Source organism: Diaporthe amygdali (assembly GCF_026229845.1).
Source record: "Diaporthe amygdali strain CAA958 chromosome Unknown NODE_2_length_3802984_cov_64_841326, whole genome shotgun sequence".
Taxonomy (NCBI): Eukaryota; Fungi; Ascomycota; class Sordariomycetes; order Diaporthales; family Diaporthaceae; genus Diaporthe; species Diaporthe amygdali.
Window position 1 is genome coordinate 3,228,529 of NW_026517022.1, and position 18,351 is coordinate 3,246,879.

Sequence of the window (18,351 nt, forward strand, 5' to 3'; positions counted from 1 at the left end):
AGTGAAGAGCTCAACGTGAATAAGGAGCCCAATCAACAAACGACTGACTAGTCTCGGCAGGTACGTGAATCCGGGTTTATTAGGCCTGACATTGCACATGTTCCAATCCAGTGCTGAACACCTGAGCTCCCTCCTTCTCCTCAACCTCCCACGTGACAACTCTGTTCAAGGTTCTCCCGACATCCTGGCTGTCTCACACACTCAACCATCAAATTGATCACATGGAATCTCCTGATCTTCTGGTCAATTTCGAAGCACCTTTTAAAGGATTGATAACAGCAAACGACCTTCATCCTCTGGTGATCCGCATGGTCATGGCCCTAGAAACAACAGCCTGCTAGCGCCAAGGTGCGTATTCAATCTCAAGGCTTTTTCACTCTTTAATATCTCGTTTGATATCGACGACCAGTCTCTCCAGTGCCCTGACATGCCTTGAAACAGACAGAAATCACATCTCAGCTCAATGCCTGCAGCCATTTCAAGCAACAATCGAGTGGCTATAAACAACACAGGCAAGACGACCGTGACAATGGCTGCTCAGCAAGTCTCGCATGGTGACATGGGCAGCCATGACCATCCACTGAGCCTAGCATCCTTGAGTCTGGAATCTCTTCCCGCCACGACTTTCTCCTGCTTTGGAGACCTACCTTTTGAGCTCCAGAACATGATCTGGGGACAAGCCTATACTACCGTGAAAATCAACATCAGACTGATTGTATTCACAATTACTTTGGTCGAAGACCCCAAAAGCCCCGGCAATGAGTAAGCAATTATCTAGACGTTATCACCAAGCGTTTGAGCGGACATGTGCGTGCCACGAGCAAGAGGTCGTTCCTGGTTGGGTCTAGGTCACACTTGACTACAGCATGCGAGACAGCATAGACAGATAGCCTCTTACTCCGCAAAAACTTATCCCAGGCTCATTCCTCTCCAATTCAGTAGCTAACTTCAGATTCTATAGTACGATGTGCTTCTCCCGAGACGCACACGCGGCAGCGTCTACTCGAAACCTCAGAAGCCTCATGTCAGTGTGCCGACGAGCACGCCAGAAGGTACTTGAGTTTGTCACTACCTTGACCCTGTCATGTCCCAATCCAGCCGACGGCAAGATTTCCGAGTACATGATTCCCTTCGACTGCGAGGACACCTGCTTCTGCATTCAAGGATGGCAGGAGCTGCCTGGACCTCGCAAGGCGATTCATAACACAAAGGGTCTGGACTTTGCAAGGAAAATCAAACGGCTCGCATTTGTAGCCAAAGACTACGACGTCCGAGAACGACCGGAACATGAATTGCGCGACTGCATCAGTGAGGAGGTCAAGGAAGACCTTGAGACTTTCTTCCTTCTGTTTCACAATGCTGTACAGATTGCCGGCATCAGCACCAGTGCTTTGGGAGCTAGGGAGATTCTTGGAGAGGAAGATTTTCTGTCTTTGTTTCTGTTCCAGCCCATCATGCAGAAGATGATGGTAGACGGCTTTCCTATCACAATCCCATATTTCGACCGTTTTCGCATGATCTACCATGCTTGGCATGCCGCCTTCGTCAATTTGGACAGCAGAGTACGGGCCGCACTTAGCCCAGATCGCATGAGAAGTTGAGCGGCAAGGAAGAGAGGCAGGACTGGCGTATCCATGGAACTGATATTGAGGGCTTTCCGTCACTCATACAACAGTTTGGCTACTTCGTGGATCGGGACCTACCCTGGCTAGGCCGAAGTGGTCACCGCTCCTCTCACAGAAATGGATAAAACAAATATTGATATAATCCCATGCACTTTTGCTACTGTTCCTGTTGCTAGAGCTGACATTTGCTATTGGATTGTTGTAGGCAAGATCATGGAAGCTGATTCGATGGATGTATAGGTCAGCCAGTCACTTCGCAACGGGCGCCAGTCTATTCTCGTCGTCGGCCCGTCCCTGTTGATTCCAATTGAAAGAGCAAGAACAGGATAGCTGGCCGCAATTTTCGCACAGTCCTATTTCACCATGGCTACTAATTCACTGTCCAAGGGAACGCTCAGTGGAAGGGGCATCGATGGCCATCTAGTACTTTATTCTGCCATGGTTGCTTGTCAGATGTGTGTCCTAGTCTGCGTGTCGAAACGAATAGGGCAGCAAAGCCTTATCACAACCCCGGCCAAGGCATCGTACCTTTCAAGTTTGACGAAGAAGATCGGGGGGAAGAGACATTGACCGTAAAATCTGCCACAGCGACCAGTCTTTTGACTACTAGACAGAGCCGGGCAGCCTTGTTCCCGAGCCTAAAATGCTGTCGATACCTACCTCGGTGGCCGTACCATATCCAGTGAGTCCACAGCAGCCATTTATCTCAATGGAAGGCGAGTGAGATAAGGAAGCCATCCATGATAGAAACCTTCTCAATTCCTGGTATGAAGGTGCTGGCTTCACAATCATCTTGGGCTAAGGCGGTGTCCTGGCAAAATACAATGCCAGACATGGAGCAGAAACGAAACGGGCCTTCAAGGGGAACATCATTGGGTATAGCAACTATGGAGAATTGAGGGTACTAAGAAAGCCATTAGGATGGCCTTTCCCCTATCCTTGTTGGCACTGGACTGGCACCACAAGGGAAGCCAAATGGAAAGGAAAGGCCACCCAGTAAATGATTATGAAGGTTCGCAGGCATCTTTGAAATACATTTGTGGGCTGATGCCTACCTAGTATCTTAAAGGGTTGGAACTCTTAGTTACCTTGGGACTGAGGCAAATAGTACACAGTCGGCCAACCGATCCTGTGGCTAAAGTCCAAAATTGATGCACGGATTCAACGTGCCGGAGAGGCTTTTGGCAATGTTTGATGGAGTCAAATCGGCGGTGATCAGAGATTCCCTCTGAAATTTATCAGCGCCAAATAGAGCCGAGCAGGAAGAGGCCGTCGTGACCATTCAAAACGTGTCCAGCTGTTTGAAGCTCATGAGCTACACAGGGAATACCGAGTCTCCGAGGACAAACAACACCCGCTGCCAGTTTCTGGCTTTCACTCCACAACTTTGCTCACCCTGTGCTTAGGTTGGTGAAGCAACGGGTCGGTGATTCACTTGGTACGTCTCGTCACTGGCCTCTTTATTCGACGTTGCCAACTTCAAAAACTCGTCTGATTGTTGACGATGAATCATTTACTCGTAAAGTATCTCGCATCAACTCTCACCTTGACTTTTCGGAGTTCCCAATCAGTTTTCCCACAAGCATTCCCATAATGTCCTTCTCATCAGCTTTCACAGCAGATACGACAGTCACCTCGGCGTGCGAAGCCGATATTGACCCATACAACCTCGAGCGATTCATCACGGCGCAAGATCAGGGCGGCGCGTTTGAGAAAGTCCTCGCAGCCTTCCGCGGGGGGCACCGCAAGCCCAGCCCCACCACCTGGATGTGGTTCGTTTTCCCCCAGATGGACCACTGCCAGACGCAGTCGCTGCGTGTGAAGCTGAGTGAAGGTCACTCTCGTTATGAGGACGTCGACGAGCAGACCTGGCGGAGAAAAGACGTTTGGCCCAAAGGCCAACCTCTCACCAGCCTCGACGAGGCCCGCACGTACCTCGGACACCCCATCCTTGGCCCTCGCGTCCGCGAGGCCGCAACTGCCGTCCTCAACAGCCCGTTTGCCGACAAGTTCTCATTGATGGACAATTTCTCTATGGATGTCGCGCGCCTGCACTCCTCGATGACCATCTTCCGACAGGCTACGCGGTTCCCTCAGTGCATCCACGACAAGAGGCGCCCACCCGGCGAGAACGGCGTCTTTGCGCAGGTCATCAATCGCTTTTTCGTCTCGGAAAAGCGCAAAGACGAGGAGAATGACCGGCTGGAATTCGATGACAAGAAGCCGATGATACACCCTCGAGGGTCTCGCCACAAGCCCACGCTCGAGCAACTAGATCAGACGGAGCAGGTGGAGATTGAGCGGCGCTTGAAGAAAGGGCTGGGCTGTGTGTGTGGTCGCGCCAAGGATATGCTGGAGAAGATGGACAAGGGCACGCAGAGCAAGATGCAGAAGTCTCAAATGGCTATGGAGAAAGAGAAGCAACGGATACGAAAATCACGGGAACGCAAGCGAAAGGAGCAAGACTTGCAGGACAATGAGATCCGAACTATCCTCACGTGAGTATCTGGGGTCTGTCCCTGCTCTTCTCTGGTTCTCCGTCGGTCAGGAACTAAGGCTTTTGCAGTAGTGACAGTAGTCCAGCACTATCTCCTCGAGATCAGACCGGGATCTCGACGCAGACTCCTCGAACAGAGAAGCGGCCTCGTCTGGCATAGGTCGCTACCTCTGCATTGTCAACGTACACATGTTGGAGAAAAAGGGGGGTTGAGATCGTAGCCGAGGAGGACATCATTGCTTCTTGTCAGAAGAGAAGCACACGACCCGCAGAGAGTTTTGCCAGAAACTTTGACGGAAGAGGGATGAAAACTTTCGATTATTTGATGGGGAGGGAGAGAACATGACATAAAGATCTGCATGCTGGTGAGATTCTGGCAACTTCTTGGCACGAGGGAGCAAAATGGTCGAGTGCTTGATACCAAAAGAGTCGAGCCGACGGCCGAGAGTAGGGCCTGCTCTTTCCATTTGGCGGTAATGGAAGCTCATCTTTGAAGTGTCGACTCAGATAGGATGAAAGCTGAATGAGAAGAGAAGCGACTGCTATCTAGCTTACGACCGTGCAGCAATCCACGGAGATCGCTGCAGAAACGAGAGAGATAATGTATTTGATTACAGCCTAAAGGTCAAGTATTTGCAATCAAGTGTCAAAGATCAGGAAGCAGCCAGAAATGATCCTTCCCATGAAGTAGAAAGAAGGATCGGATCTAGTGCCTTCCCTCACATCGCCTCGCGCACCACCCCTTTGTTTATTTGCATGGCCTCTGCATTCCAAACAATCCACACCTTCATCACTCCCAACATACCCAGCAGCCATCCTTAATCATGAAGCCTGCTTTCTCTCTCGCCGCCGTCTTGGCAGTCATACTGCCCCTTGCGATCGCCAGAGATGACGCCGTTGTGAGCCCGGTATAATATCTCCCAACTCCTTGCAGACGTGCTGGTTTGCTGACAATGCTCTTCTAGCACGCATTGCGTGACTTGATCGACGAGGGCGAGCTTGCCTCCAAGGCCGAGACCATCCAAGCATTTGCGTATGCGTCACCCGAGAAGAATAGATACATCGGCACTGCGGGACTCGAGAGCTCGCTGCAATACATCTGGGACACCCTAGACGACCTTGATTACTACGACCTCACTCGCCAATCCTTCGAGTTCACTCAGCGTGGCCGAACGTTTCAAACGTCAGTAGAAGCCATCATATTTCTTTGTTCTTTTTTTTCTTCTCTCAAATAAGCACTGACGAGCCTGTAGGTACAACATCATTGCCCAAACAAGGGATGGCGACCCATACAACGTGCTGCAACTTGGTGCCCACATGGACTCAGTCGCCGAAGGACCTGGAATTAACGACAACGCATCGGGTGGTATCGGAATCTTGGAAGTCGCTATTCAGCTCTCCAACTTCACTGTCACCAACAGCGTCCGCTTTTCATGGTGGTCGGCTGAAGAGGTAGGGCTTATCGGCTCAACTGTGTACGTTGATTCATTGACTGAGGAGGACCGGGAGAAAATTCGCCTCTACCTCAACTTCGATATGATTGCCTCCCCTGCTCATGAAATTGGTGTCTACACAAGCAACTTCACCGGGACCGGCGTGACCCAGGCACCCGGTGTCGAGGAAGCGGAGAAGTTCCTCCAGGACTACTTTGATGACGTCGCCGACCTGGACTGGAAGACGGCTACCCTACGCGGGACAAGTGATCATTGGCCGTTCGTGTTGGCAAACATCCCGACAGGTGGCCTGTACGCTGGTGCTGACCCGAACTACCATACCGACGATGATGTCGTCGCCCACATGGATACCGGGGTCTTTGTCGAGATTACAAAAGCCATTGCTTATGCTGTGGGTACTTACGCAGAGAGTTTCGACGGACTGCCGTCAAGGGAGATCGTCGTCGATTGAGAAGTCGCGTATGGAAAGGTTCAATGTGGTGTGGATCAGGGCGGCGCAGGATGCACAAAAGGATTAGTATAACACTTCGAGTAGGACTACCAGTTACCTAATACAACCAGAATTTCTCCCCATTTCATCTCGCTTTCACTTCCTTTCGGTACATTCATGATCCCTGTCCGAGTTTCTAGTCAAAAACCCCTTGCCGGCTTGGAAGATCATTACTGGTAAGGAGGAGGAGCGGACCTGACGGACTCGACATCTGATTGAAAATGCTGCTGTCGAGCGTATCGCACGATCGCTTCGACGTCTGATTCAATTTCTGGTTGCAAGCGCGCCTGTCGGGAGGAACGAGTGCCATGGCTCCTGGGACAGCCACATGGCTCTCGGTCGAGCTGGGGCCTGCCCACACTTATCGCACCATAACCCGTCCGGGGAGTGGCTCTGGCACCGTTCGCTACCGGTAGAAGACCCCGCCTCTGCTTCTTAGCACGTCGCTCTCGGCCCCAGCGCCGCAGGGTCCTGGCACAAATCTTATACGGCTTGATGAAGGTCTCGCGGCTGATGCCGCAGAACGTCGGCGCGGCGAAGAACCATCGCAGGCAGAAGAGAAGGATATGGCCGATAATGACCAGCGGCCAGAGGAGGATTGGGAGGACTGCTGCGAGGGGGCAGCAGCAGATCAGGATGCCGTCTGTGAGGAAGATGTTCGGCAGCCAGCTCACTCCCCTGAGGTCTCCGAGGCTGCTGCAGAGGACGACGGAGCCGAAGAGGACGCCGGTTATGTAGATCAGGAGGACGATCATTGCTAGGGCTGGGTGGGCGGTTTGAAAGTCGGTGAGAGCTGCTGCGAGGGTGTGGAGTGCCGTGTGGAGTGAGGATTCTGTATCCATTGTCTCTGGTGTGTCTGTTGCTTACTTGTCAAGACGGTGATGTGTCCCCGGATGGAGTTTCGAAGTTGACTGGATTTGAGGTAGATTGGTGAGGTTGAATGTTGGGAAAAGGAGGCATGTTGAAAGTGAGGCCTACCATATGCTGGACACTTGGCGTCAGCCTACCTTCGGTGAACACGCATCTTGTGCGACCACACCCCACCGGTGCACCACCAGTGCCCAGATTGTGACCACAAAGAACAGCGCCTGAGCCAGTGGTCATCCGGATGCCTGAAGTGCCGAGCGAAATCGAGTTTTAATTCACCATTGCTGCTAAAACTCATCGTTTTCGGTGTTACAGGGGCGGTCTGTCAGGAAGGTTTTGACTTCAGTGACAACAACGATTCAAAGCTTTGTTGGGACTATAGAATCACTCTGGGGCACAATTTGAGTTCGAGAGTTCAACTCGAGGCTGGAATTCATTCACATTACTGTCGTTCAATCTTGCAGAGTGAAGCTATCCTGTGCGATCCATGTAATCTGACCATGAGACATCTGGTACATCATGCTTAAGGCTTCATGCCCTTGGTCTTCAACTTCTCGTACAGCTTCTCCTCTTCGACCAGGATGTTCTTTCCGCTGAAATCGCCCTCCATGTTGATAGGGGGCAGCAGAGCCTGGTACGGGATGGTGCGCACACGCACGTCGGACGGCTGGCCGTGAGCAGCAAACTGCATGCCCTCGACGACGTCGCCGTTGCCGTACTTCTCCTCGGTGACGAGGCGCAGCATGATCTGGGCGCACTCCTCGGCCGTCATGTTCATGTCCTGAGGGCGCACCTTGCCGACGCAGTACTCGGCCTCGACGGCGGGGGTGTAGGTGGTGGCCGGGCACATGCAGGCGACGCGGATGCCCAGGCGCGCCTTGAGCTGCGCCAGCGACAGCGTGAAGGACGTCAGTGCGCCCTTGGATGCGTTGTACAGCGGCGTGCCGATCGTCGGCAGGTACGCGCTCATCGAGGCCACGAACAGCAGGCTGCCTGCGATCTTGTTCTCCAGCCAGTAGTCGATGGCGATCTGCGCGAACCGAATGGGACCCATCTGGTTCACCGCGAAGAGGTGGTAGAGGCCGGGGGCTCCGTTGGGGTCATCCTTCGCCAGTGGCGAGATGCCAGGGGCATGCCAGAAGGTGGAGTGTGGAGGCTCCCTGTTGTGGTTAATCGTTAGTTAAAATTGCAACCGGTTTATGCCGTTGCGACCTGGGCTTTGGTGCTGTCCAGGTGTGGCCACGAGGAGGCGATTCAGGAGATCGAGGCGGTACACATACCAGATGCCGGCCCCTGGGCAGAGGACGTCAATCCGGCCAAAGGTCTTGAGCGTGAACTCCCAAGTCTCGGAGATCGACTTCCAATTAGACTGGTCACATTTATGGTAGACGGCAGAGACCGTGCCGGGGTGAGGGAACTTGGCGATGAGTGCCTTGGCCTCATCACGCAGTGCTACATCTGCGAAGACGACAGAGCAGCCGGCGTTGAGGAGCTGCTCAGCAAATGCCAAGTTGATCCCTGAGATCACGCGAGTTGTCAGATGCAGGATATTATGCGCATACTAGTACCGAAACGTGTAGGAAGGATTTCTAAGCTTTCTAAGGCTGGCAGGACTGAGACATGATAAGGAAGAATGTAGACAACATACCACTGCCAGCGCCGGTGACCAAAGCAAACTTTCCCTTGACGTCGTACGACATTTTGTGATAGATGTTTATGTATGATGAATTGACTGCTAGAGATTATCTGTAGCAAATTGCAAGCAGCAAGAGGGTAAGTCCAGACAACAAGAATGGAGGAAGCACGGACAACAAGAAGACAGTGAGCAAGAGCACGGCACTCAAGCGAGACCGAGGATACTCGAATGCCAAGGTACTCTTCTTTATGAATAAGAAGACATGTGCCTTTTCGCCCCTGAGGCATACGTTTCAAATCGCATGGAGTTGTCTTCGAAGGCCTGACTATCCACGCGTAAATCCACTTGGAATCACACACTCAGCTTCCGAACTGACCCAGTCCCACATAAGTGGACATTTGGATTGATGTCTGGATTGGATCGTCAAAGGCCAATATCTGGTGACAGTTCTGGCAAAGTTGAGTCTCGGCAACGTATAAAGATCCACTGCCATGCATATTCTAGTGCGTGTACAAAAGCGCATGATCTACCTTGCCGAAATAGTCGCGAAGTCCGCAAGGACTAAACAGAGCGCAAAATAAGCACAATGTGATAAAGCTTCTGTCCGCTTGAGTTCTTTGGACTGCCGACAGCATGGATCGCAGAGAGATGCTTACTCTGAATCGCTTTCTTCTCAATGAACACGACACGGGGAAAAGAGTCCACTAATAAGCAAGGTTCCTACCCAACTAGGAAATGCAGGGGCTTGACAGCTGGGGAGGCGAGTCATTTTACTACAGTACCCAGGTTTACTCTATCAGACTAACCAATCTGCGCCGCATTCCTGCAGACGGGACCTGACAAGTCATATTTGGCCATGTCGTGTCTTGTGCGCTCTTACGAGGAGCTCGGCCATGCCACCCAGTAGGGGGAACCGACCTGTCGGTCCCAATGACCCAAGGAACCGGCAGGGAAAATTGAGTGTGGCAATTGCAAGCCAATCGCTGATTTTCCTCCATGGTCTCGTCCATGGATTCTTCCCAGGTCCCTGGGAACGGCGCTCGTTTCTACCCCTGTGATGAAGCAGAACTCCTTGCCTCCCCCTTAGGCGAGGACAAGTCCGGAAATTCGATCCCGTTATTAGGATCAGAAGCCTTCACGGTCATGCCACTGCCATGTGGAGCGTGAATCAGGGTCGGTTTTAAATATGAACTTGTCGATTCGCCAAACTCGGAGAGTCGGCTCCCTTCAGTCGGACGCCCTTATTTGTTTTTCCACACTCGCTTCGGGAATTTTGAACGGTAAACATCGGACAGCGAGATGGCACCAGCGGGCTGGCATCCGATTACGCCTGAAGGGGGGGCGGCCAACATTTACGGCGTTGCGTTGGCGTTTTCCATTGTATCCACTATAGTCCTGGCTCTGCGAGTGTACGCACGGCAGAGGATGAAGCAGTTCAGCTTGGAGGACTGGCTGATGTGTATTGGTTGGGTAAGGCTTTTCTGTTCACCCTTCATCCACTGACATATGGCAGAGTCGTTCCCGCTGACACAGACAGTTGATTAATATGGTCCATAACGCTGTGATTATCTATGGTCAGTACTTCCACATGAGCTCCCTTCCGGTTTAGGTGACTTGCATGGTGTGCAAGGTTTCTAGAAGCTTTGACGACCAATGTTCTCGAGAATTCCTTTCTGCATGCGCCTGTCTGCAGGCAGAAGTGGAATGTTCGGCTAACAAACTCGCAGGTACCCACACAGGACTTGGTTCTCCAGATTCGAAAATCCCAGGCGGTCCAACTGGACCGATCTTTATGGAGGGAGCCAAGGTATTATCTCTACACTTCCATCTACACTTCTTTCTTGCTCAAAGTCTAGGCATTTACTGACATCACAATCACTGTAAAAGAGTGTATTCTTGTGGCAGGTCTTTTTTCTCAGTGGCCTCGTCTTCATCAAAGTCAGCATCTGCCTCACCTTGCTCCGCATCGCGGTGATCAAGTGGCACCGCACCACGCTATGGGTTCTCATCGTCATCACGGTCGTGTCCACCATCTTCGTCGACTTCTATATCCTCCTGCAATGCCGTCCCATAGCGGCTACGTGGGGCGAAGTTCCCGGAACTTGCCTGTCCAGTACAATTACTGTCAGCATCACATTCATCATCTCGGCCTTCAACCTTGTAACCGACATCACCACCGCATTGCTGCCATTCCTTATGCTTAAGGATGTTCAGATGACCAAACAACAGAAGACGGCCATCATCAGCATTCTGTCGCTTGGAGTTTTGGCCTCTATCGCTACCATCGCGCGTCTCCCTTTTGCAGAAGCGTACTTTGCTACGTCAGATTATCTTGGTATGTCTTGAGTCACTTCCGAATCTTATAAGACGGTCAAATGACACACATGTCTTTGGAACACATCACTAATTTTTAAATCCCTCACACAGAAGGCATCGGCGACATCATTCTCTGGACAATAGTCGAGTGCGATCTAGCTCTCATTGCTGGCTCCCTGCCAATGTTGCGCACCCTTTTCAAGTCAATTAAGGGCTCGATACAGCAGAAATCAAGCATGCACACGAACTCTACCGAGCTTCTCGAGATGGGACGGGCCCAGAAGATCCGGGACCAGGCTGACGTCGATCGCATCGTCATCACCGTCGACCACGTTGTCGACCACGAGACTCGCAGCGTCCCTTCTGAGCGTGAGCTACAGCCTCAATATTCAGCCAAAAGTTATTTTTGAGGGAATGAGACGTTAGAAGGAGGATTCGGGCCGCATATGACCATGTATGTGGCCGAGGGCTTGGGTTAAAATTGCTTTTGAAGCTGGTCAACACAGATCGCTGGAAGCTGATTACGACGCGGCAATTGGTGACCGAGATGAATAACCGCCGGAGCCTTTTTTGCCTCAAATGCCACGCGACTGATGGCATGCCGTGCCTTTGGCCGTGTGAGGCGCTAAGAAAAGCAATGGGATAGTGTCGTCATTTGGTATCATACGCGTATGGCCTGGAGCACTTCGTTTAATTAATTGAAATCTTTTGTACGATATGTTTGCAGATTGTGCAGCATGGCATAGTATCGGTATGAAAATCCCAAAGCAATTCCGCCCAGCTTTACTAGGCTGTATACAGTCTGGATGGCAGCAGTCACGTTATTTCACGTGATCTGTTTAAGTCGCTTGGCAGGAGACTTTCAAGAGAGCGGTGTCAAAAAGGACGACATATCCTGTTCCGGCAGCTCCTTAGATCCTCTTCGAATTCAAATACCTGGCGGTCTCAGGTAGCACGCGTGGTGCATCAGAAGAAGGGTCTAGGAAGGAAAGGATGAGTTCCATTGCTTCTTCGCGTCCCCGTCGAGTCGAGGCTGGGCGTCGTCCTCTCCGGCGGCCTGGGGCGGATGTCGGGATGCCCTCTTGGCCAACTGGTACATGGGCATGACAGCGTTTGGCGGGCCGCCTGTGCTTTTCCCAATAGTGAGCATGCACTTGCAATCTGTCACTGACCATCTGCTGACTACTTTGCACGATAGTTCTACAGGAAGTTTGTGGAACAGGAACAGTGGAGCGACGAGTAGATTGTACGTCCAGAGCTGAATCACTGCCACAGGTCCGAGTGCTCATGAAAATCACACAGTATCAAGAGCTTTTCGCTGTATGCCAGGCACTTCCAGGGCCGGCAAGCACGAAGATGCTATATCTCATCAACCTCATCCAAGGCGGTTGAACGATGGAGTCTTTTCCTTCGCCCTGTGGAGGTGAGTGCTGATGAAAATGGACAGCGCCCACGCAAGCATGGAGAAACTCGCTGATAACTGCTTACGAGAAGTCTACCTGGAGCTATGGACATGTATGGGCTGTCACTTAGAATCTCTCAGGTCCGCCATCGATTGCCTGCTCCTGTGTACGCCCTCCTGTCGGGCCTGAACTCTGCCACCGTTGGGGGGCATTCTTTACTCGTCTCTGTGGTACTTCCCTCTGCTTATGGTCGCAGGTGGTCTATCTACATTGATTCGGGATCTGCGAATAGGGCAAAAAGCGCTTAGTTGGGCAGGCAACATCTTGGCGACGCGATCTCATCAGGTAGAGAGGGAGTTCACTGAGCATTTCGTATGGATAAGTCCCAGGGCCCGATTATACAGCAGCCCTCATCCATAGTATCCGAGAACAGCGTTCAACAGCGGCGTGCGCTACCTGTGCCGGACAGGACGCAATCGCAAGCTAGTGAGCCCAATGCTAGCTCAACGCACCAAGAAACCAAGTTCTTGGGCTTCTCAGCTGCAAGCGCGGTCTGCTCATCATTCCTTTCTTCATCACCTCTTTTGTCGCCGTCCTCGCACTACGATGTCTTTTCATAAACCCACCGCGAGGCTCCTCGCTCTTCGTCAACCTTTATCTTGCAGGCACTATCATCTTCGGTGGTGGACCGGTGGTGATCCCCATGCTGCGAGAGTACATTGTCGCAGAGAACTAGGTTTCAGCTCGGGATTTCCTGCTTGGTCTTGCGATTATGCAGGCGTGCCCTCGACCCAACTTCAACTTTGCCGTATATCTCGGATCCCTGGCCGCCACCAACACGTGCTCGTCCACATTGCTGGGAGCATTGATAGCGTTTGTTGCCATTTTTGCTCCCGGGATAATTATCGTGTCAGGTGTGATGGGGTTTTGGAAGGAACTTCGGTCGCGGAGATGGTTGGTCTCGCTTCTGAGGGGTATCAACGCCGCGGCTGTCGGGTTGGTGTACACGGCAGTTTACAGGCTTTGGCAGATTGACCTCTTGGATGAGACGAGAGGGAATGGCAGCCCGCTTGGCGGTGACCCATGGTGGGTGGCTATCACTGCGACAAGCTTTGTCGGCGGGCGATGGTTTGGGCTGAGTGCACCGTTTGCAATATTGCTGGGTGGTGCCATGGGCCTTGTCCGGTATGCCATAGTCAAGGCTTGAGATCTTTGATTTGTGAGCATGACCACCACTCGGCCGCATCCATCTCTCCGCAGTGCACATGCGCAACGATTTCGGCACCGAGGGAAATATGCGAACGGCCCCGGTGGTCGCAGTTTGCTAGGCGCATCAAGCTTCACCGACTCCGTCACGATATCCTTCCCAAACAGGTTCCACGCACGAATAAGCGGGTAAGACGGGTCAGCATCATGAGCTGGACGACAGAAGCTTCCGGCAAAGCTACAGTGTGAACCTCCCCATCAGTATCGTCTGTGCAACCTGGTGGAGTTCGTAAGATGACGAAAATAGAGGGACGCAGCTCTGGGTAACGCCCAAATGAGTGTGGCCGAAACTGTTGCTCGAAATCGTCCCCACCCAGATATCGAGACATCGCTGAAAATTGTGATTTTTTTCGATGGGTGGTCGAGGGTTTATCGAGAGAGCCGAAGATTACATCGCGAATTCGCGTCTTGGCGGAGCGGCCGAACAAGCACGGTGACACGGCAGCAGCGTGCAGATCTCGGAGCCAGCGTCGGCAAAGTACTGTAGGGACAAATGCTGCCGGTCAACAGCGTCTCCTAGGCCATTTATTCCAGCTGACTAGGGCAGCTCGGTGCCGTAGCCGCTAGGGAAGCATCCCTTGCCCGGTGGTGGGCTCGCGGCTCGGCTGTTTCGGGCAGATCTCTTGGGCTCGGCTCCCTGTATTCCCAGTTATATCCGCCTTTCCTATCGCGTTTCGGGAAGAGCACAGACGTCCAAAACGTGAGCTGTTTGGTTGCAGGCCAAGCAGCTGCGGACCTCTGCAACCTATGCGATCGAGCACGAGTGCCGAGCTGTCACATTGGCGGTCGACATGACCACATCAAGCGGTTCAGTAATCCGTGATCCGCCCAGACCGGCCGTATAATCGGGACGTGCCGAAGTGCAGCCTTGAGGATTAACAAGCTTTTCGGCAAGATGACGCCTTGCGCCACCATTATCTCCCCCCACGATAGGCTGCGAAAGGGGCGCCCTTGGTGGCTCGTTGCTTGACTCGCGCCCTTTAATCAGTGGTAATCAACCTCGTGCCACTACTCTGGAGCCGATCTGAGGGACAAATGGGAAACTCGCTCTGGGATAGCCGGTCTGGCGCATGGCCAGGGTATCGATGTCGTATCTTGCGGCTCATGGGGACAATTGTGGACCGCGGTTGCAGCAGTCTTCGATCAAGGACTCGTCAGAGAGCCTGGGATCGCTGTCTGACGCCACTGTCACGGAAGGAGACATACGTCGTCGACCAGGAAGGCCGCTTTAACAGGATGGCTTCAGACGATAAAAGACGGCCACCTCCCTCGCTACTCACCATTCAAGATCAATGCACATCTTCACACATCCGCCTCGTCCTCGAACAGCAATTAGACGACCCTCCAAGACTAGACCGATATTCCGGGAAAGAGAAAAACATCCATTCAACTTGTTCAGATTTTAATCCACGAATCCACCTGATATGGGATCAGTTGCCAACTTGAGCTCCACGCCCTACGGCAGACGTCTGCTGCCAACTCTCATCGATGAAGTCTCCAGCCAAGACCCTGATCGAGAATGCTTTCAGATTCCACGGTCTTCTGAGCCGTCAGACGGATGGCGCATCCTCACCTGGAAGGATATGGCCAACGCGGTCAACCGTTGCGCCCATAGGATCATCGAGCTTTGCGGCACGCCGGAGAAAGACAGCTTCCCCGTGATCGCCTACCTTGGTCCGAACGATGTTCGCTACATCGTGTTGATGATTGCGGCTGTAAAGGCCGGTTACACGGTAAGCTTACTCATATCGCTGATTTCGGGTGTTGTCAACTGACACACACACAAGGCTATGTTCATCTCTCCAAGAAACTCCAAGGAGGGTCAACTCAACCTCTTTGACAAGACGAGCTGCAATATTTTGGCTTTTGCAAGCTCGCATAAAGAGACTGTGAAGCCATGGCTGGCGGAACGAGACATGCAGGCAGTCGAAGTCAGTGACTTGGACGCCTGGTTCCCCGAGAAGGAAGTTCCCCACTTCCCGTACACAAAGACCTTCGACGAAGCAGAATGGGACCCCTTCCTCGTCCTCCATACAAGCGGGAGCACTGGGCTTCCCAAACCAATCATCGTTCGGCAGGGCATGTGGAACGTCAACGATGGCTTCCACAATTTGCCACTGTGGCAGGGCAAGAAGGTTGCCATGCGTGAGTGGGCGGATCGATCCAAGAGACACTTCATCCCAATGCCTCTTTTCCATATAGCGGGCCTCCTGTGCGTTGTCGGCATGTCTATGTTCTGGGACACCCCTGTCTGCCTGGGCATCGCTGAACGACCTTTATCATCGGACCTGGTGGTGGAGTGTCTGGAAAAATTGGATGTTCAATCTACACTACTCCCGCCAGCCCTCATTGAAGACTTGAGCCAGTCAGAGGAGGGTCTGAAATCACTGACGAAGCTCAATGTTGTCGCATTTGGCGGAGGAAACCTCGCTCGCGAGGCAGGGAACCGACTTGTCAAGCAGGGTACGGCGCTCATGAACCTGATCGGAGCCACCGAGTTTGCTCCTTTCCCGACATACGCAAGGGGCGACCCAGCCCTGTGGCAGTACTTCATATACAACCCCGAGGCGATGGGATGCGAATTCCGGAAGCAGGGCGACGAAGAAGTATACGAGATGGTTGTCGTGCGACAGAAGCAAAACCAGCATCCTCACCCCGGTCTTCAGGGAATTTTCTACACATTCCCTGAGCTTAATGAATGGAGCACGCGCGATCTTTACCGCCCTCATCCGACCAAACCACACCACTGGATCTACCATGGGCGTGCGGACAATATCATTGTTTTCAGCAACGGCGAGAAGTTGAACCCGGTGACGATAGAGGAGATTGTCAGCGATCACAACAGTCTCAAGGGTGCCATGGTGGTCGGATCGGAAAAGTTTCAGGCAGGTCTTATTGTGGAGCCTCGCGTCCATCCCAAGACAAAAGAGGAGGAGAAAGCGCTGTTGGACAGCGTGTGGCCTTTGGTTGAGAAAGCTAACGAAGAGACGGTCACTCATGGACGCATCAGCCGCGACTTGATAACTCTGTCCAACCCGGAAAAGCCGTTCTTGCGTGCGGGCAAGGGAACCATCCAACGAGCCGTGACTGTCAAGCTGTACAAGGATGAGATTAACAAATTGTACGAGAACTTCGGCACAGATGAACACGCAAAAGATGTCGTCGAGCTTGACCTTGAATCTGAAGAGACATTGGCTCGCTCGATTGTCGAGACACTCCGCAAATACATTGGAGCGGAAAGATTGGAAGAGGACGTTGACTTCTTCGCAGCGGGTGTTGACTCGATGGGTGTCATGAGAGCATCGAAGCTTTTCCGAGCTGGCCTGAAAGACGCCGGCCGCGAGGTCAACGACAAGGCCGTCGCGCCGAAAGTCATCTACCAGAATGCTACACCACGACGACTTGCTGCCTACATCCTGGGTAACGTACTTAATGGCCAAGGTCAGGCGCTGAGCGAGGACGAGCAGCAACAGCAAGCCATGCGGGCGATCTGGAAGAAATACACACAGAATCTTATCAAGGCCCAGCCCAACCGCCCTGACCCTTCCAATGAGAGCCAGACAGTCATTCTCACAGGCTCCACCGGCATGTTGGGCTCCTACCTCCTCGACTTTATGGCCCGCAACTCCCGGATCGCCAAGATCATCTGCCTCAACCGCGCCGGAGACGGCGGACGCGCCCAGCAATCCAGGGCATTCGCAGACCGCGGCCTGGACACAAGCACCCTCGCCACCAAAGCCGAGTTCCATCATGCCGACCTGTCCAAGCCCAAGCTGGGGCTTCCCGAAGAGGTGTATGCGCGCCTCCAGGCCGAAACCGACCGAGTGATCCACAACGCGTGGCCCGTCAACTTCAACATCCCAATCGAGTCCTTCGAGCCCTCCCTCGCAGGAGTGCGGAACATCGCCGACCTCGCAGCAACAGCAGCCCGCCGCTTAGCGGTAACCTTCATCAGCTCCATCGCCGTCGCGGACCGGTGGGATGCCGCCACGCACGGCGCAGCAAAGGTGCCGGAGCAGCGCCTGGAGGACCTCGCGCTCCCCAACGGCGGCTACGGGCGCAGCAAGGCGGTCGGTAGCCTGATCATCGAGGACGCGGCGGCAAAGGGCGCGGGCGACTTCCCGCACGCCATCGTGCGCGTTGGCCAGGTCGCTGGGCCCGAGGCTGAGGCAGGTGTCTGGAACCGCCAGGAGTGGCTACCCAGCATCATCGCTAGCAGCCTGTACCTTGGCGCATTGCCGGCGAACCTGGGTGCGATGAACAGGGTCGACTGGACGCCTGCCGAACGGATCGCCAAGCTTGTGCTCGAGGCGACTGGTGTGTCCCGGGTTGTGGAGAAGGCCGATGAGATCAGTGGGTATTATCATGGTGTGAACCCGCATGAGTCGGATTGGAAGGACCTGGCTGCTGCGGTGCAGGACTTCTATGGCAAGGAGAGGATCCGTGAGCTGATCAGCTTTGGGGAATGGGTTGACAGGCTGGAGAAGACGCAGGCGGATGGTTCAGAGAGCGTTGCTCGTAACCCTGGCGTCAAGCTTGTTGATTCGTATCGCGACATGGCTCAAGCGCCCGGGTCTGTGGTTTATGACATGGAGAAGACGCTGGAGAGGTGCCTGGTCGTGAGGGAGACGAGCGCTATTACGCCAGATATGATGAAGCACTGGTGCAGACAGTGGGGTTTCTAATGTAGAGGCTACCTAGATATGAATAGAATTGAGCGATTGATTTACTTCATGACACGTTTTCGAGACGAATGTATGGGCCGAAGAATTTCTATTGTTACAATTGTTACATCTA

At 53.1% G+C, this 18,351-nt stretch overlaps 8 protein-coding genes across 8 annotated transcripts; 6 read left to right on the plus strand and 2 right to left on the minus strand.

Annotated features, from left to right (window-relative positions):
• Positions 1-529: 529 nt before the first annotated feature.
• On the plus strand, positions 530-1,601 carry J7T55_012333 (uncharacterized protein; the record flags this gene model as incomplete). Its single annotated transcript, XM_053137207.1, has 2 exons — positions 530-762; positions 962-1,601. 2 exons carry the CDS (start codon positions 530-532, stop codon positions 1,599-1,601), a joined length of 873 nt encoding a protein of 290 aa, XP_053000132.1.
• Positions 1,602-3,218: 1,617 nt separating this feature from the next.
• J7T55_012334 (uncharacterized protein) lies at positions 3,219-4,127 on the plus strand (the record flags this gene model as incomplete). Its single annotated transcript, XM_053137210.1, has 1 exon — positions 3,219-4,127. The coding sequence occupies one exon, from the start codon at positions 3,219-3,221 to the stop codon at positions 4,125-4,127; it is 909 nt and encodes a 302-aa protein (XP_053000133.1).
• An 819-nt stretch (positions 4,128-4,946) lies between these two features.
• Positions 4,947-6,027, plus strand: J7T55_012335 (aminopeptidase y; the record flags this gene model as incomplete). The annotated part of the gene is made up of 3 exons (XM_053137211.1): positions 4,947-5,021; positions 5,088-5,305; positions 5,376-6,027. 3 exons carry the CDS (start codon positions 4,947-4,949, stop codon positions 6,025-6,027), a joined length of 945 nt encoding a protein of 314 aa, XP_053000134.1.
• A 209-nt stretch (positions 6,028-6,236) lies between these two features.
• J7T55_012336 (uncharacterized protein) lies at positions 6,237-6,908 on the minus strand (the record flags this gene model as incomplete). The annotated part of the gene is made up of 1 exon (XM_053137212.1): positions 6,237-6,908. One exon carries the CDS (start codon positions 6,906-6,908, stop codon positions 6,237-6,239), a length of 672 nt encoding a protein of 223 aa, XP_053000135.1.
• Positions 6,909-7,456: 548 nt separating this feature from the next.
• J7T55_012337 (uncharacterized protein) lies at positions 7,457-8,633 on the minus strand (the record flags this gene model as incomplete). Its single annotated transcript, XM_053137213.1, has 3 exons — positions 7,457-8,093; positions 8,214-8,451; positions 8,582-8,633. 3 exons carry the CDS (start codon positions 8,631-8,633, stop codon positions 7,457-7,459), a joined length of 927 nt encoding a protein of 308 aa, XP_053000136.1.
• Positions 8,634-9,565: 932 nt separating this feature from the next.
• J7T55_012338 (uncharacterized protein) lies at positions 9,566-12,128 on the plus strand (the record flags this gene model as incomplete). Its single annotated transcript, XM_053137214.1, has 8 exons — positions 9,566-9,725; positions 9,963-10,039; positions 10,107-10,143; positions 10,297-10,376; positions 10,457-10,904; positions 10,997-11,254; positions 11,918-12,027; positions 12,084-12,128. The coding sequence occupies 8 exons, from the start codon at positions 9,566-9,568 to the stop codon at positions 12,126-12,128; spliced, it is 1,215 nt and encodes a 404-aa protein (XP_053000137.1).
• Positions 12,129-13,060: 932 nt separating this feature from the next.
• On the plus strand, positions 13,061-13,495 carry J7T55_012339 (uncharacterized protein; the record flags this gene model as incomplete). Its single annotated transcript, XM_053137215.1, has 1 exon — positions 13,061-13,495. One exon carries the CDS (start codon positions 13,061-13,063, stop codon positions 13,493-13,495), a length of 435 nt encoding a protein of 144 aa, XP_053000138.1.
• Positions 13,496-14,978: 1,483 nt separating this feature from the next.
• J7T55_012340 (nonribosomal peptide synthetase) lies at positions 14,979-18,239 on the plus strand (the record flags this gene model as incomplete). Its single annotated transcript, XM_053137216.1, has 3 exons — positions 14,979-15,287; positions 15,342-15,699; positions 15,757-18,239. 3 exons carry the CDS (start codon positions 14,979-14,981, stop codon positions 18,237-18,239), a joined length of 3,150 nt encoding a protein of 1,049 aa, XP_053000139.1.
• Between the last annotated feature and the right edge of the window lie 112 nt (positions 18,240-18,351).